The sequence below is a fragment of the Diabrotica virgifera genome, chromosome 4 (assembly GCF_917563875.1).
Source record: "Diabrotica virgifera virgifera chromosome 4, PGI_DIABVI_V3a".
Classification (NCBI taxonomy): domain Eukaryota; kingdom Metazoa; phylum Arthropoda; class Insecta; order Coleoptera; family Chrysomelidae; genus Diabrotica; species Diabrotica virgifera.
In genome coordinates this window covers 135,176,994-135,192,313 of record NC_065446.1, presented here as the reverse complement: position 1 = coordinate 135,192,313, position 15,320 = coordinate 135,176,994, and the positions used below count along the sequence as shown (strand labels likewise).

Below are 15,320 nucleotides of genomic sequence, written 5' to 3'. Positions count from 1 at the left end.
TATCATAAATAACTATTTCCAACATTTCTGTAGCTTTCTATTGGTCAGAATCTTCTATGAATGAAATAATCGCAGCAAATTGCACTCGATCTCTCGTGACAGTTTGACATAATTTCACTCCCCTTCGGGTCGTGAAATTAAAACTGTGAAAGTGTCACTCGGGAAAAATTCGATAATGTTAGAGCTCTTGTGGAATTACTACTGATTATTTTTGTAATGAGAAAACTGGAATCATTCGAGCTATTGGTGCAGAGAAGAATTCTGAAAATACCGTGGAGAAAACATGTTACACACAATGAGGTTCTGAGAAAGATGAATAAGAAAATGAAAATTTTAAATACAATCAAAATAAGAAAACTGGAATATCTCGGACACATTACACGTGAAGAACTTATTCAATTGATTATGCAAGAAAAGATTAAAGAAAAAAGAAGGATAGGCAGACGTAGAATATTGTGGCTGAGCAACATGAGAGAATGGTTTGGATGTACATCAAACGAACTATTTAGAGCAGATGTCTTTAAAGTCCGAAAAGCTATGATTATTGCAGACTTCTGTCTTGGAGATGGCAACTGAAGAAGAAGAAAGTTAGAGATATTTTTCAAATATTTGGTAGGGCACTAGGTAGTTCAAAATGCGAGTGGTGTTTATTTTCTGATACCGAAATTTGTTAAAGCTGCTTACTATTATCTAGACAAGTGCAAATAATGCTTAAATACCACGTAGATAATAATATTAATAATTTTGTATAATTCGGCATATTATTCAAGCCTGGAGAATATAATTGCCTACATTTTTTTTAAATACCTTTTTTGAATATTCTATACGATAATAGGTCTGGATCCCGCGTATGAAAAAAAAGTTGATTAATAGCAAGCTGAAAATTTGTTAATAGCTTAAGGGTGTCTAGTCGGATAAACTTTAATATATGGGAACACTGGAACAGGGGCAGTTTTAATTGTGGAACAGGTTAAAAATTTGAAACGGTCAGACCACGAAAACGGCACATTTATTTTGTCCGACAGAACAGACTTAAACTCTCCGAACAGAGATTAAACTCTCATGCAAAAATCAGACTGCTATTTATCACCTGTCATAATTCCTGTCATTTGACATATTTCTACATGACATTTGACATATTCTATTTGACATATTCTAAATCATTAAAACGCCCATTTGGTGATAAATAGCAGTCTGATTTGTGCATGAGGGTTTAATCTCTGTTCGGAGAGTTTAAGTCTGTTCTGTCGGACAAAATACATGTGCCGTTTTTGTGGTCTTACCGTTCCAAATTTTCAACCTGTTCCACAATTAAAACTGCCCCTGTTACAGTGTTCCCATATATCAAAGTTTATCCGACTAGACACCGTTAAGCTATTAACAAATTTTCAGCTTGCTATTAATCAACTTTTTTTTTCATACGCGGGATCCAGACCTATAATGGTATTATCGACTAATGTCGCATTAAAAACTCATATATCATTTTCATATTTAAATTTTTAGGATTATCTGAAAGATCCGTCGAAGAATCCTCGTAACGTGATTCCTTTCGCCTTTTGCATTCCGTCCAGCTGCACCAACTTAGACTTGCAGAAAAGTCTGATGGAAGTTGCCGGCAATTTTAATGAACAAGTTCCATTTCTAGTAGATGTGGAGGTTGATAAACTTACTTGCCAAGTTCAAACTTATAATTCGAAACTGGATTCTGGAGACGTTTTGTTTATGTGAGTTTGTATAAAATTTTCCTTTGCTAGAGTTTGGTGTGCGAGTAAGGAAAAAGGCCCCGAGGAAAGGGTTTATTTATTATTAATAAGTGCCGGTCTCTGACTAATTAAGATTTTAAAGTGTAATGCGCAGATTCATAGTTGCCGCAGTCTGGCTACAAGAAATAGATGAAAAATTATTGTTTTAAAACTTTACTTACAGCATGAGAGATTTTATAAAATTTCTGATGCTAAAATATTATCACAAAACAATTTCAAAGTTTTGTTTGAAATAAATAAGCGTGATTTGGATTAAAAGACAACAAAAATAAAAACCGCTAAACGCGGTAAAAATGAGTGGGACATACAGTACTCCAGCTACAAAGAGCTGATATGAATATTATGTGGCGCAAAAATGTATTTTCATTTTGAGGAAAAATGAAATTCTAGTTTTATTTGAATTTTTCGCAAAGAGCCTCAACCTGAAAACTTTATCAAAGGTTTTGTGGCGCGTTTTACTTTTTTAGTAAATATTATGGAAAAATATTTCACAATAAAACTAGAATTTAACTTTCCACCAAAATGAGTAGGTATACATTTTTGCGGTACATAATATTCAGCTCTTTGTTTCTAGCTGGAATATTTTGTGCGCCACTCATTTTTATTTTTGTATCAGAAGCTTCTTATAAATTAAATATATTATATGAACTTAAATGTAAGGGGTCTAGATTACACTTTAAGCGTTACATACCACTAAACCATTATCGCCGAAATGGTCTAGTAATTACAACGCTAACCTTGTGGACGGTAGAGATGGCGGTTGTTGTCAAACACCGGTTTTCGGTGATACCGGTTTTTTATACTAACGGTTTAACCTGGCGGTTAAAACCGGTTATTTCAAAAACCGGTGTTCGGTTTTTTAATCAATAGCAAATACCTATTAGGTTATAATGTTAAATTTACATTGCACTTTAGTTTGAGATACTTCATTCGAATCAGTATCAATACTATCTATATCGATATTATTAAAAGAATGTATCGATGCCATGATAATAAATCGATATATAAATGGTTCAGGATTTCATGTAGCAGGAAAGATCTAGATTCAATTCTTATAATATATTCTAACTATTGTAGCTTTCGAGAGTTGGTGGTGGTCTCGGTTATTTTCGATTCTTCTGAGAACTTTCGCACTTACGACTCGTCTGTCCACGAGATCTTTAGTATTTTACGATATAGCAACATCTCAAATGCTTCCATTCTGCACATATATTCGTTCAAGATTCACGATTCACCATAAAAGATGACAGAAAATACATAGTATCGCCGCATTCTTACTTTTATACCAAGAACGATGTAGCTCATGAAGGATACCCTCAAAGCCGCCGCTAAAAGTTTGCCCGCCCGCGTGCAGTTCCAGTTATGCCGCCCCCTCTTTAACTATAACTATTTAGATTGGCCTTTCAGAAAGTCCCTTAGATTTCTTACATACATAAGGGTGTGAAAAAAGAAAAAGAATACTTCACAAATAATAATCAATTAATAATTATAATGTTCCCCTGTGGGAGTTTTTTGTCAGTTCTTCTATCAGGCGCGGCCCCCTGCGAATGGGGGATGCTTTCTGGATATTCGTGGCGCCAATGGCCCTAAGGTAGCAGGAATACCTGCCGTGGAGCAAAAACTGACACCTGGCAGTAGGTATAAAATGCAAACTCATTAAGATGGTGAATAATGATTTATGTTTAGGATCGCTGCCTGGGGATTGCCAGGGCATGTCTGGAGCCAGCGCTGGACGTGACAGCATGCGGGACGTCGGTGGCAGGGTGTTGAGGAGGCGGGCCCCTGTCATACAAACAGCTACAGCCCGACAACAACAACCACCAGAAGTGAGCCAAGCAACAACAAGAGCTCCACTCGCTGAAGATGCTGCGCTGGAACATCAGCCGGCGCTCACTCAAGCGGGACGACGGAGGCAGCGTATGAAATGGACTGGGTCCATGAACGAAAACATCGGTCAAGAAACACTCGGCTACAGACAACAATTGTATGCCGAATTTTGCACGGAGTACCCAAATATTCAAGTATCTGAACAACGAGTGGCAGACCAATACCGGGTAATCATCAGAAATAATCTTATCCCTGAGGTTAGATGCGATGCCATCAAAAGAGAAGTCGAAAGGGAGATCAATAACCAAGAGCTAGTTGTGGATCAAGTCCCTAACGAAACACACGAGCAGATTCCTGAGCCTGCCATACAAGAGGGTGTGAGAATACACAGGAGAAAAAACGAGTTGCGCGATAGCCTGCTAAACGAAATGACACGAGCCGTACAAGAGTTTAGTGGAACAAACCCACTTAGCAGACCACCGCTACCAAGTATAAAATCTTGTAAGAAACTACGTGCGCTCTTACAAATTATGAACACCGAAGTCCTACCCAATTATATCGTAGAAGCTCAAACATTGGAGTATTTGCATATGCTGATCTACTGTGCAGCGACAGCAATTGCTAATGTAATGGGCATTAAAATCAGAACACGACAGGATACTAACAACAGAAGGACTGGTGAAATAATTGCACCTTGGGAAAAACGGCTGCAAAGAAAAATTAAATGGTTGCGTAGAGATATTGGTCAAATAACAGAATATATTCGAGGAACAACGAGTAGAAAACTAATTAGAAGAGCTGAAGAAATAATGCGAAATACGCCGAGACACACACAGCATTATCCAGAAAACAACACAGCTCAACATTGCCTGGAAAATAAAGCATACCCAAGTCAAGAAGAAATTCATGAGTTTTGGGGAAACCAAATTTCAACGCCAGCTGCTGTGTGTGTGTGGAAAGATAATGGCATGGAATCAAGTCCATTTGCCACAGAAAGTTGTAAAAGGAATTTTCTTATAGTATAACTACAGAGATGTGGGTTATGCCGTTTTAAATTTGTATTTTATTTTCTTTAATAAAATTTACTAAAAGTTCCAAGGTGTTTTTATTGGCAGCTAACAAAATGTGTGTGAGATTTAATGGAAGAAAATATTTCATTTCAATAAGTGTACGAATTAAATCATTGGATTTTTTTAAATGTTTTTTGCAGCCGAAAAATATATGATTTAGATCTCCGTAAGAGTTCTGATCATAACTACAGGCCGAGGACTGTATAATGCCCAGCTTAGCAAGGTGCGATGGAAATCGCCCATGATTTGTTTTAAGTCGAAAAACACTTGCCGAAAAGAATTTTGAAGTAGGGTAGTTGAAAATATATAGAGGTGGGGATGGTAGGGTAGTATAACAGTCCGTTAACTTTAATTATCTTTATAGTTATTTTATTTAAATTTTAATAACGGTTTGTCATTAAATTATACTTATAAATAATAAGATCTAACTAAAATAAATCTTTGACTGACGTCATACTTAACTATTAGTTGGCACAAGTACTTCAGTTGGTATTAGACACCATTCGCTGTCATGTGAGTTTCGTTCTGTGGGGCTTCTCGTCTAACGACGGGAAATAATTGACACTTCGCTTGGTACGCTAGAACGGAAAAGTGGCGGATGACTGATTGAAAAGGACGGAAATTTTAATTTAAAATTTTAGTTTCAAGCTTTTATAAGTGATATTTAGTGGCAAATTATTGGTGGTGTTTTGGAGAAGCTAGGAGACTAAGTTTTGGGAGATCCCGGAGGAATTGGAAATCATGTCATCCGCCACTTGGGGGAAATCTTAAACTGTAACCAGTCCGTCAGCTCCCCTCACAACTGGGAGCAACCGTTCTACGCCAAGCCAGGTCATTTGGAGACCAGCCTGGAGAACCTTCCACATACCTACTTTGTATCCTGCCCTCTGCACCCCAGAAGGTCATCGGTATATTAATTGGTACAAGCTAGCACCATCCCTGTGCTAATTCGCCTACCAGGGATTTTGGAATCCCTAGCAAGGACACTCTCGGTGACCATATAGGGTTTGTTTTGGGACACTTAGTATCTGCTAGTGATTGTCACTTCCACTATTACACCACATTCATTTTTTGTATAAGACTCGGGACATTTATTTTGATGATTAAGTTTTATAGTTTATCGCACATATTTTGTTTCAATATTTAAGTTGCATATTGTTTTTATATATCTATAATAGTTGATAGTGTTCCCCAAACCAGTAAACTCTCTGGTCAAAGAGGTTTGAGCTCAGATCATCTTTTCCCCATATGAGATTCTCTTTACCTTTATATATTACCTGAAATTTACTTGTACCATTTATTTACTTAATTAACTTTATATTTTTAGTACTAACCTTGCTTGTCTCCACTTATCAATTTAAATTTATATACTTTTTCCTCTTATTTTGCTTAATTTATTAACTTATTCATATAACTTTAATCTTTCTTTAGTCAATCATAATTATTTAACTTATTTGCTTAACTTTACTTAAATTCATTTAATCAATTTTTAATTATATCTTCGGACGCTATTCCCTTTGAAGAGCTATCCATTTTACTTGTTATATTTTTTAGTGACTACGTGTAGAAGCAACTGATTTTTATATATCAAGTAGACCGTAGGTTCACCTTAATGAGGCTAGTGCCTATTTAACTCTTTGAGAGTTACGGAAATTATTAATTGTGAATAATCCTCCCTTAATTATATTCTGGTTCATTAGTTCTATAGGGTTTAACGTTGCTGTACGTATTGCAATCGTACAATTATTTGGTGAAGGTTGTTATTTAACCTAGTATATGTAAGTTGGGGGTATGCTCCATATAAGAGCTACTCCATTACTAATGTAACTATAGATTATATTTATATTACTATAGGTAATTATTTCCCATTGTCATTTTAGAGTTACATAGTTTGTATTTTTCTAACTCAGAGGTTGTCAAAAATCTAAGTAGTTATATTTAATAAATATTTATTTGTTTTGTATATCAATTATTTTTTTTCCCATTTTTGAATTTAATATATTTACTATTTAACAGCAGTGTAAGATACCTGGAAGTTTGGTCCATTCCAACTTCTGGCGCCCATAATTCAGTCTATTTTATTTATCTCCTATATTCTTCTATTTTTATTATATTATTATATTTATCTAATTTATTTTCTGAACATATATTTTTATCTTAAAAGATTTCCCTTTTTCTAGTCATCATCTCTCTTTAGGTTGAGCTACTGTTCTTCGACAGGCATGCAAACGAGCCGTATCCATCCTTGAGTGTCAAGTTGCTCTCTTGCATCTATAGCTAGCCAACTCTATTCAGTTTGCCTCTGTCTCTCCATACTTCCATTATCAGTTCATCACCCTTCCTTCATTCATTTCATCTTATCATTTTAGTTCAACAAATACTACTGCAAAGTAGTATTTTTGTTACATCGGCAGCCCAACTTGGTGCCAACCTTTTATAGGTTCTAAGACAGTAGTTCTTTTAGTTCATTTTTTTTTCTTTTATTTATATTATTTCCTTCTGATATCTTTTTATACATTCTGTTCTGATTTATTTTGTTTTTAATTACTTATTAATACTTAACAGGTATACTGTCACTGCTGTATCTATTAATTAGTTGAGATTTTGAAACCTCGTTTATAGTTTTGTCATACAGCTTACATTCTGAGTTGAATTTGAAACGAAGTATAAGTAACTAGCATCTATTAGATTATATTATTTTACTCTTTCAGCCAGTGTTGTATTTGTACGTACAGTAATCGTTAATACTTACATATTTTTTTTTCTAGTACAAGTATAATAATTAATTTTTTTTTCCAATATTTAGGTACTATATTTACTTGATTATACCTTATTTACTTTATTTATTTGATACATATATTTTGCTGGCCATTTTTGATTTTGTTGGTGTGTTGCTAATATTTTCTCCGTACTTATATATTTTGCGTACAAACTTAAGTATATTTCATATTTCTGACCTTTGGATTGCTTGTCAATAATTTTTGCTTTCATCATGTGTGCTTTTAAAGTTGAACATCTTCTGGTGGACGAATTGGACTATGAGTTGAAAATTAGGGACGTAGTACCAGAGGAGTCGGCAACTGTCGATAGGAAACGCAATCTTCTGCGGGGTGCTTTGAAGCAAGAAGAAGGCAATAGGAGTTTCACCCAACTTTCGGCTGTACATACCCCTTTTGAGGACCAACGGAAAGGAATATCCGAAACGTTGGATAGCTTGTCGAAGAAAATAGAGAAGTTTAGGGGAACTGTACAGGACAATGAATATGTTAGATTAATATCTCGTCTAGCTCATATTTCTGGCCGAGTACACTTGTTACAGTGTACTACAGAAGAGCAGGAATCTTTTAAAAAGTCTGTTTCTCTTAAAATCCTTACATTGGAGGGTGAGCTTGATTCTAAAGTTAACCCCATCGCCACATCTACTCCTAATGCTCCAGTCAGTGTCGTTCCTAGTTTTACATACTCCAAACCCGTTCAAGTACACAAATGGGGTGTTTTATTTTCCGGTGAAAAACAGCACACGGATGTGATTTCATTTTTAGAAAAGGTCGATTGTCTTCGAGTATCTAGAGGTGTCTCTGAAGAAAATTTGTTTGCTGCTTCAGCTGAATTGTTTACCGGTCCTGCTTTTACCTGGTTCATGAATAATAGAGGTAATTTATCTTGTTGGTCTGATCTGGTTCGCAAGTTGAAGTCAGATTTTCTTCCTTACTCATACCAGGATGATCTCTTGGATGAAATCAAAAACCGTAAGCAGAAACCAGGAGAGTCTCTCACTATGTTCATTAATACTATATTAGGCATGTGTAGCCGTTTAGACACTCCTTTATCTGATTTGTCCAAAATAAAAATCATCTTAAAATGTTTATTGCCTTTTTACCATCAACAGTTAGCTCTTATGGACATACAGAGTATTGATGATCTCACTGTAAAGTGCAAACGTTTGGAGGAAACGTTATCCTGGTCTTCTCAGCCTCCATCTTCATCTCGACCCTCTTCTAACTCTTCTTCTCAACCAACTTCCTTTAGACAACGTTCTTGGCAAAATAAGGGCCCTGAACATAATGTTTCTGTTTTTAGTTCTGTTGTTTGCTGGAATTGTCACCAGTCTAATCATAAGTTCAATGATTGTGGTATCCCACAAACTCGTATTTTCTGCCACGGTTGTGGTAGGGAAAATACCCTCAAAAGAAATTGTGTCAAGTGTTCGGGAAACGAAATGTCGGAGGTCCGTCCCCTGAGCGTTTCTCCGTCCACCTCCCAATCAGGGAATCAAACCCCATCAGAAAACGAGACAGCTGGCCCAAGCCCACCAAGCAACTCAAACCCATCTTCCAATCGGAAAGGGAAGAAGGCATCGTTCAGGAAACAAGCACACACCACAAATCAAAATCAGTCCAGAAATTAAGTTTTAGTCATGATACGTTGAACGCACATGATTCACAGGGTTGCAAAGCCACAAATTCTTCTTTAATTGGTAGTGTTAAGTATAATAATAATTTTGATGGTGAAGTAGTTCCATATAATGGTTGTATCCAACCAAATATTTTAGATTTAGATATTAACTCTTTATTAGTTAGGAAACAAAATGATAATAGGCCATATCTACCTATTCAAATTTTAGGACAATCGTGTTTAGCTTTATTAGATAGTGGCTCTAATATTTCATTGATAGGAGCACATTCATTAAATTTATTGAAAAATGCTAATATTCCCATTATGCCCATTTCATCTTTGCAAGTATCTACTGCAGATGGTACAGTCCAATCTATTACAGGCAAACTCCAAATTGAAATCACAGTGGCAAATTTATGTAGGAAAATTACATTTTATGTTATTCCTTCTGTACAGAATTCTATAATTTTAGGTATGGACTTTTTCAATGCTTTTAATAGCACCTTAAGTTGTTCTGATTTTTCTTTTTCCATATCTGAATTTAATCTGTCTACCCTTAGTGCTATTCATGATTTTTCCAGTTTATCTAGTTCTGAACAAAGGCAATTGGAGAATATGATCTCTCAGTTTACTACTATTTCTTCAAATGACAAACTAGGTCGTACTTCATTAATATCTCACACTATTGAGGTGGGAAATTCTACTCCTTTTAGATTATATCAGTATCCCATACCTCAAGCCTGGCAGGCAGATTTAGAAAAAGAAGTAGATTCGATGCTTGCTTTAAATATCATAGAACATTCAACGTCGTCCTATTGTTCCCCACTCTGGTTAACAAAGAAGAAGGATGGATCCTTCAGGATCTGCTTTGATGGTCGAAAACTAAACAGTATCACCACTAACAGGGATGCTTATCCAATTCCCCGAATCGACGTGATTTTGAGCAAACTTCAGAATGCCAAATACATCTCTTCGATTGATTTGTCTAAGGCCTTTTTACAGATCCCACTGAGTGAAGAGAGCAAGAAATATACTGCTTTTGCTGTCAGTGGCAAAGGATTATTCCAGTTTGTCACCATGCCTTTTGGTCTTCTTTCTGCTCCTCAGACAATGTGTCGTCTGATGGATTTAGTCATTGGTCCACAGTTAGAGCCCTATGTTTTCTATTATTTGGACGATATTTTAGTAGTCACTCCTGATTTTTCCCTTCATATGGAAATTTTAGATAAATTGTTTTTACGTCTTAAGGAAGCTAATCTAACAATTAATCTGGATAAGTGTCAGTTTTGTCGCCCTAGTCTTAAGTTTTTGGGTTATGTCGTTGATAATCAGGGTCTAAGGACTGATCCTGAGAAAATAGTTGCTATTAAGAATTTTCCTATACCTAAGACCACCACCCAAGTCCGTAGGATATTGGGAATGTGTGGATATTATCGCCGGTTTGTACCTTCATACTCTACCTTGTTGTCACCTCTTACGGATCTTTTGAAGAACAGGAAAAAGGGGCAGACCATTACCTGGACTCCTGAGGCTGATGAAGCTTTTAGGCGCGTTAAAGAGGCTTTAACTAGCGCACCAGTCATGATTTCACCTAATTTTAATGAGCATTTTTATTTGATGACTGATTGCTCCAATACTGCTTCTGGTGGCGTATTGTTCCAGTTGAAAGATGGCTCGGAACATCCCATAGCTTACACGAGTAAAAAATTGAATAAGGCCCAGAAAAACTATTCCACCACTGAGAAAGAACTCTTAGCTATCATACATGGGTTGGAAGCATTTCGTTATTATTTAGAGGGCCGTAATTTCACCATAATTACGGACCACAGTTCCTTGGTATGGCTTCATAGTATGAAAAACCCATCTCAGAGACTTTCCCGATGGATATGCAAACTGGCTGCCTATTCCTATAAGATTGTTCATCAAAAGGCCAACGGTGTAGTGGTTGCTGATGCTCTTTCCCGTGTCCATGATCTTAATGTCTTAGATTTGTCCACCTTAACTCCTGACGAGTGGTATCAGAATATGATTGATAGGGTTACTCAAGACCCACAAAATTATCCTGATTTTAAGGTAGAGAACAATATACTCTACAAACATATCTTAAGTCCTATAGAGACCTTATCCAATATGTCAGAATGGAAAATCGTTGTACCTACGCCAAATAGGGAGAACATTTTACGTATGTTTCATGACGAAGTTACTGCTGGACATTTTGGTTTTTATAAAACTTATCATCTTATCGCCGAATTATATTATTGGCCTGGCATGCGCCAATCTATAAAAAGGTATATCTCTAAATGTATAGTTTGTGCCACTTGTAAACCCAGTAATTTACCACAAGCTGGACTCATGGGTTCCTTTAGGAACATTAATTTTCCTTGGCAGATGATCTCATTGGATCTCATTGGACCTTATCCTCGTAGCTATAAGGGTAATACTTATTGCTTGGTAGTTGTGGATTATTTCACCAAATTTCCTGTAGTTTGTCCTCTTCGTCAGGCCACAACTCCAGCCATTCTGAAATATTTAGAGGAACAAGTCTTTTTGTTGTTTGGTGTTTCCCAAATTGTGTCATGTGACAATGGTCCTCAGTTTGTTTCGAAGGCTTTTAAAGACCTTCTAACTAAATATAAGGTTCAGAAGACCTTTTATAATGCTGCCTACCATCCTCAAGCCAATCATACTGAGAGAGTGAATCGCAGTATCGTCACCGCCCTAAGGTCCTATACATTCCCAGATCACAGAGCTTGGGATCAATATATCCATTCCATAGCTCAAGCCATAAGGACCTCTGTCCATGAGGTTACCCAATGTTCTCCTGCATATCTCAATTTTGGTAGAAATGTTGCTTTATCTGGTGACTATTTTGGTACAATTTCCGACACTTCCACAAATCTCCCTCAGATATCCGATAACCTTCATCGCTTAGAAGATCTCCAGACTCTACCTCAAATTTTTTTTGACATTCGGAAGAAGTTAAAAACTTCCTATCTAAGGAACCAGCAGCAGTATAACTTGAGGAAAAGAGATCTGCGATTCTTCGTTGGAGATAGAGTGTTGAAGCGAAACTTTGTAAAGTCTAATAAGGGTGATGCTATTTCGGCAAAATTTTGTTAGAAATATATTCCCTGTACGGTTGTGAAGGTAATATCTCCTTTAGTGTATGGATTGAAGGACAATTCGACTAACAAACGAATTGGACAATTTCACATAAAGGATTTACTGCCTGATAACACCATGGATGAGGTTGATTCATCATCTTCGGAAGAAGATTAACTTTATAGGGTTGTTTGAGCTAACTTCTTCCTCTATTTGTCTTTAGCTCGATCCTTATTAAGATTCAGTATTTTAGTTTAATATTTTATTCACCAGATAGAGCAGGTACATATCTCCATTTCTATCTTTTGGCATGGTTGTTAGATGACTTTCAATTTATGAATCATTAGGTTAATTATTTTGTTAGTACGCTTATGTATGAGCTTATCATTTTTTTTTTCATTATTAATGTTGCACTTTAATTATTATGCATCAACATTATTAATTATTAATACTGTTAGTAGGATTACCCAGTTAATAAGAACCAACTTGTAATTTTTAGATTGTGCACCTACCCCCTTAGCATAGAAGGGTTGTTGATTATTGTATATTTATATATTTGAATATGTAAGCTCATGCAAGTACGTTGGTTTAATATTGATATTTGGTATGGAACTATGGAACTAAGAATATTATACACTACTTATCTCAGGTTGTGTGTTGTATTTTTGATATTTGACTACATACTATTTTTTTTTATATGGATCTTTTATTATCTTGTTATTAGATTTGCCATATTGGAAAGATGGGGTGGTTCTTAATTTTATATTGGTTTACTTTATCAACATTTGTCACAGATATCCTAAATACTTTATAATAATTTATATCCTTATGCCCTACACAGTATGATTCTGGAATTAGTTTGGAATTCTGATGTATGTATGGATTTCTTCTTAAGAACTAGTCTGCCAATGCTCTGTAATTTGGGTTCCTAGGTAACCTAGTGAATGCGTGGGTTCGAAATTCAGCAACTGATCACTGCTATCCGATTTCGTAACCTATGTTTTCATAGCAGAGTACGCAGATGTTTATTCATCAAAATATTTCTGGTCAGGAAATGTTGGCCACATGTCCTGACCATCCTTGTGTAATTATTCCAATCATTCCAGTTACATTTTTTAGCATTTGATAGGGAATATTTAGTTTACATTATGTCCCGTACTTCATAGGTAGTAGGTTCCTTTTAGTATTTGAGGTGTTTGGACAAATGAATTGCTTATTTTAGTAGATTTCCTCTTCTTTCCTGAGGCATTAGTTTGTTGTTGAGATTCAGGAATATTTCCTGGATAATTCTATGTATGCGAGAACGTATGAATCTACAGTTTTATTCCAAATTGGTTGCTCGTTCTTGTCATATTTTTTTTTTCTATCATTTATCATGGTGTCATAGACCTTGTCAGTTCACCTTTTAGATTTTTTTTTATTACAATTGGTACGTTATCAGCTATAGCTATAGCTAGTGAACAACAGCACGGACCAATTTTAGTCAACGACTTACTTGAGTCGATGGACCTAATTTAGTTTATTTAGTATTAGTGAGAATTGGTACACAAATCTTCCTGATCGTTCTTCTTTGGATATGCTCCTATAAATCTGGTGTCCATTGATAGTCCGATTTTGGATAAAGCGTCCGAGTCCTCACTTATTTTGTTTATTTGGTTGTATAGGCTCGTATTACCGGTTGTGGTTGTACATAGGCCTAATTAATTTATGTGATTTAGTATTGGTGTGAATTGGTCCATAAATCTTCCTGGTCGTCCTTCTGTGGATATGCTTTATGAATCTGGTGTCCATTGATAGTCCGACTTTGGATTAAGTGTCCGATTCCACATTTATTTTGATTAATGAGTTTTGGATAACTTTGATATGCTTACTATTTGTATTATTTGGCACTGGTGAGAATTGTTCCATAAATATTCCTGATTGTTCTTCTCTGGATATGCTATTATGAATCTGGTGTCCATTGGTAGTTCAATTTTGGATTAAGTGTTCGATTCTTCACTGATTTTAGTTTTGATTTCTTTTGTCATACTTTAGTATATTTACTTGTGTTATGGTGCGAATTGGCTCATACCTTGGCCTGGTTGTTCGTCCTTGGATATACCCTCTATAAATTTGATGTCCATGGATAGTTCAATTTTGGATTTAGTGCCAGTTCGACATTTATTTGTCATTATGAACTTTAGTACATTATTTAGCTTATGTTTTGGTTTGCAGACAAAATGTCGATGACATTTTAATATGACTTCGAGTCATCTTTTCCGATTCATAGTTTTGGTGTAGTAATCACCCTTCTTTCCTTGATCCCTAATTTGTGGTTACTTGTAATCTTGCGGGTCAACGTAGAATGATAGATTATTACCACTTGGTTATTAATATTTTGAATTAAAAAAAAAAAAAATTTGCTTAAATTTTTTTTTTCTCCGAGTAGAAGGGGAATATAACAGTCCGTTAACTTTAATTATCTTTATAGTTATTTTATTTAAATTTTAATAACGGTTTGTCATTAAATTATACTTAAAAATAATAAGATCTAACTAAAATAAATCTTTGACTGACGTCATACTTAACTATTAGTTGGCACAAGTACTTCAGTTGGTATTAGACACCATTCGCTGTCATGTGAGTTTCGTTCTGTGGGGCTTCTCGTCTAACGACGGGAAATAATTGACACTTCGCTTGGTACGCTAGAACGGAAAAGTGGCGGATGACTGATTGAAAAGGACGGAAATTTTAATACAATAGTTTCAAGCTTTTATAAGTGATATTTAGTGGCAAATTATTGGTGGTGTTTTGGAGAAGCTAGGAGACTAAGTTTTGGGAGATCCCGGAGGAATTGGAAGTCATGTCATCCGCCACTTGGGGGAAATCTTAAACTGTAACCAGTCCGTCAGCTCCCCTCACAACTGGGAGCAACCGTTCTACGCCAAGCCAGGTCATTTGGAGACCAGCCTGGAGAACCTTCCACATACCTACTTTGTATCCTGCCCTCTGCACCCCAGAAGGTCATCGGTATATTAATTGGTACAAGCTAGCACCATCCCTGTGCTAATTCGCCTACCAGGGATTTTGGAATCCCTAGCAAGGACACTCTCGGTGACCATATAGGGTTTGTTTTGGGACACTTAGTATCTGCTAGTGATTGTCACTTCCACTATTACACCAC

The 15,320-nt window shown here is 36.0% G+C and overlaps 1 protein-coding gene across 1 annotated transcript in view; it reads left to right on the top strand.

The window, feature by feature from the left end:
* The window catches only part of LOC114331122 (nose resistant to fluoxetine protein 6-like), a 191,440-nt gene that overhangs the window by 43,965 nt on the left and 132,155 nt on the right, over positions 1 to 15,320 (top strand). The window contains exon 3 of the mRNA XM_028280598.2: positions 1,504 to 1,724. Within this exon, the coding sequence (XP_028136399.2) occupies positions 1,504 to 1,724 (221 nt within the window). The remainder of the gene's footprint in view (positions 1 to 1,503; positions 1,725 to 15,320) is intronic.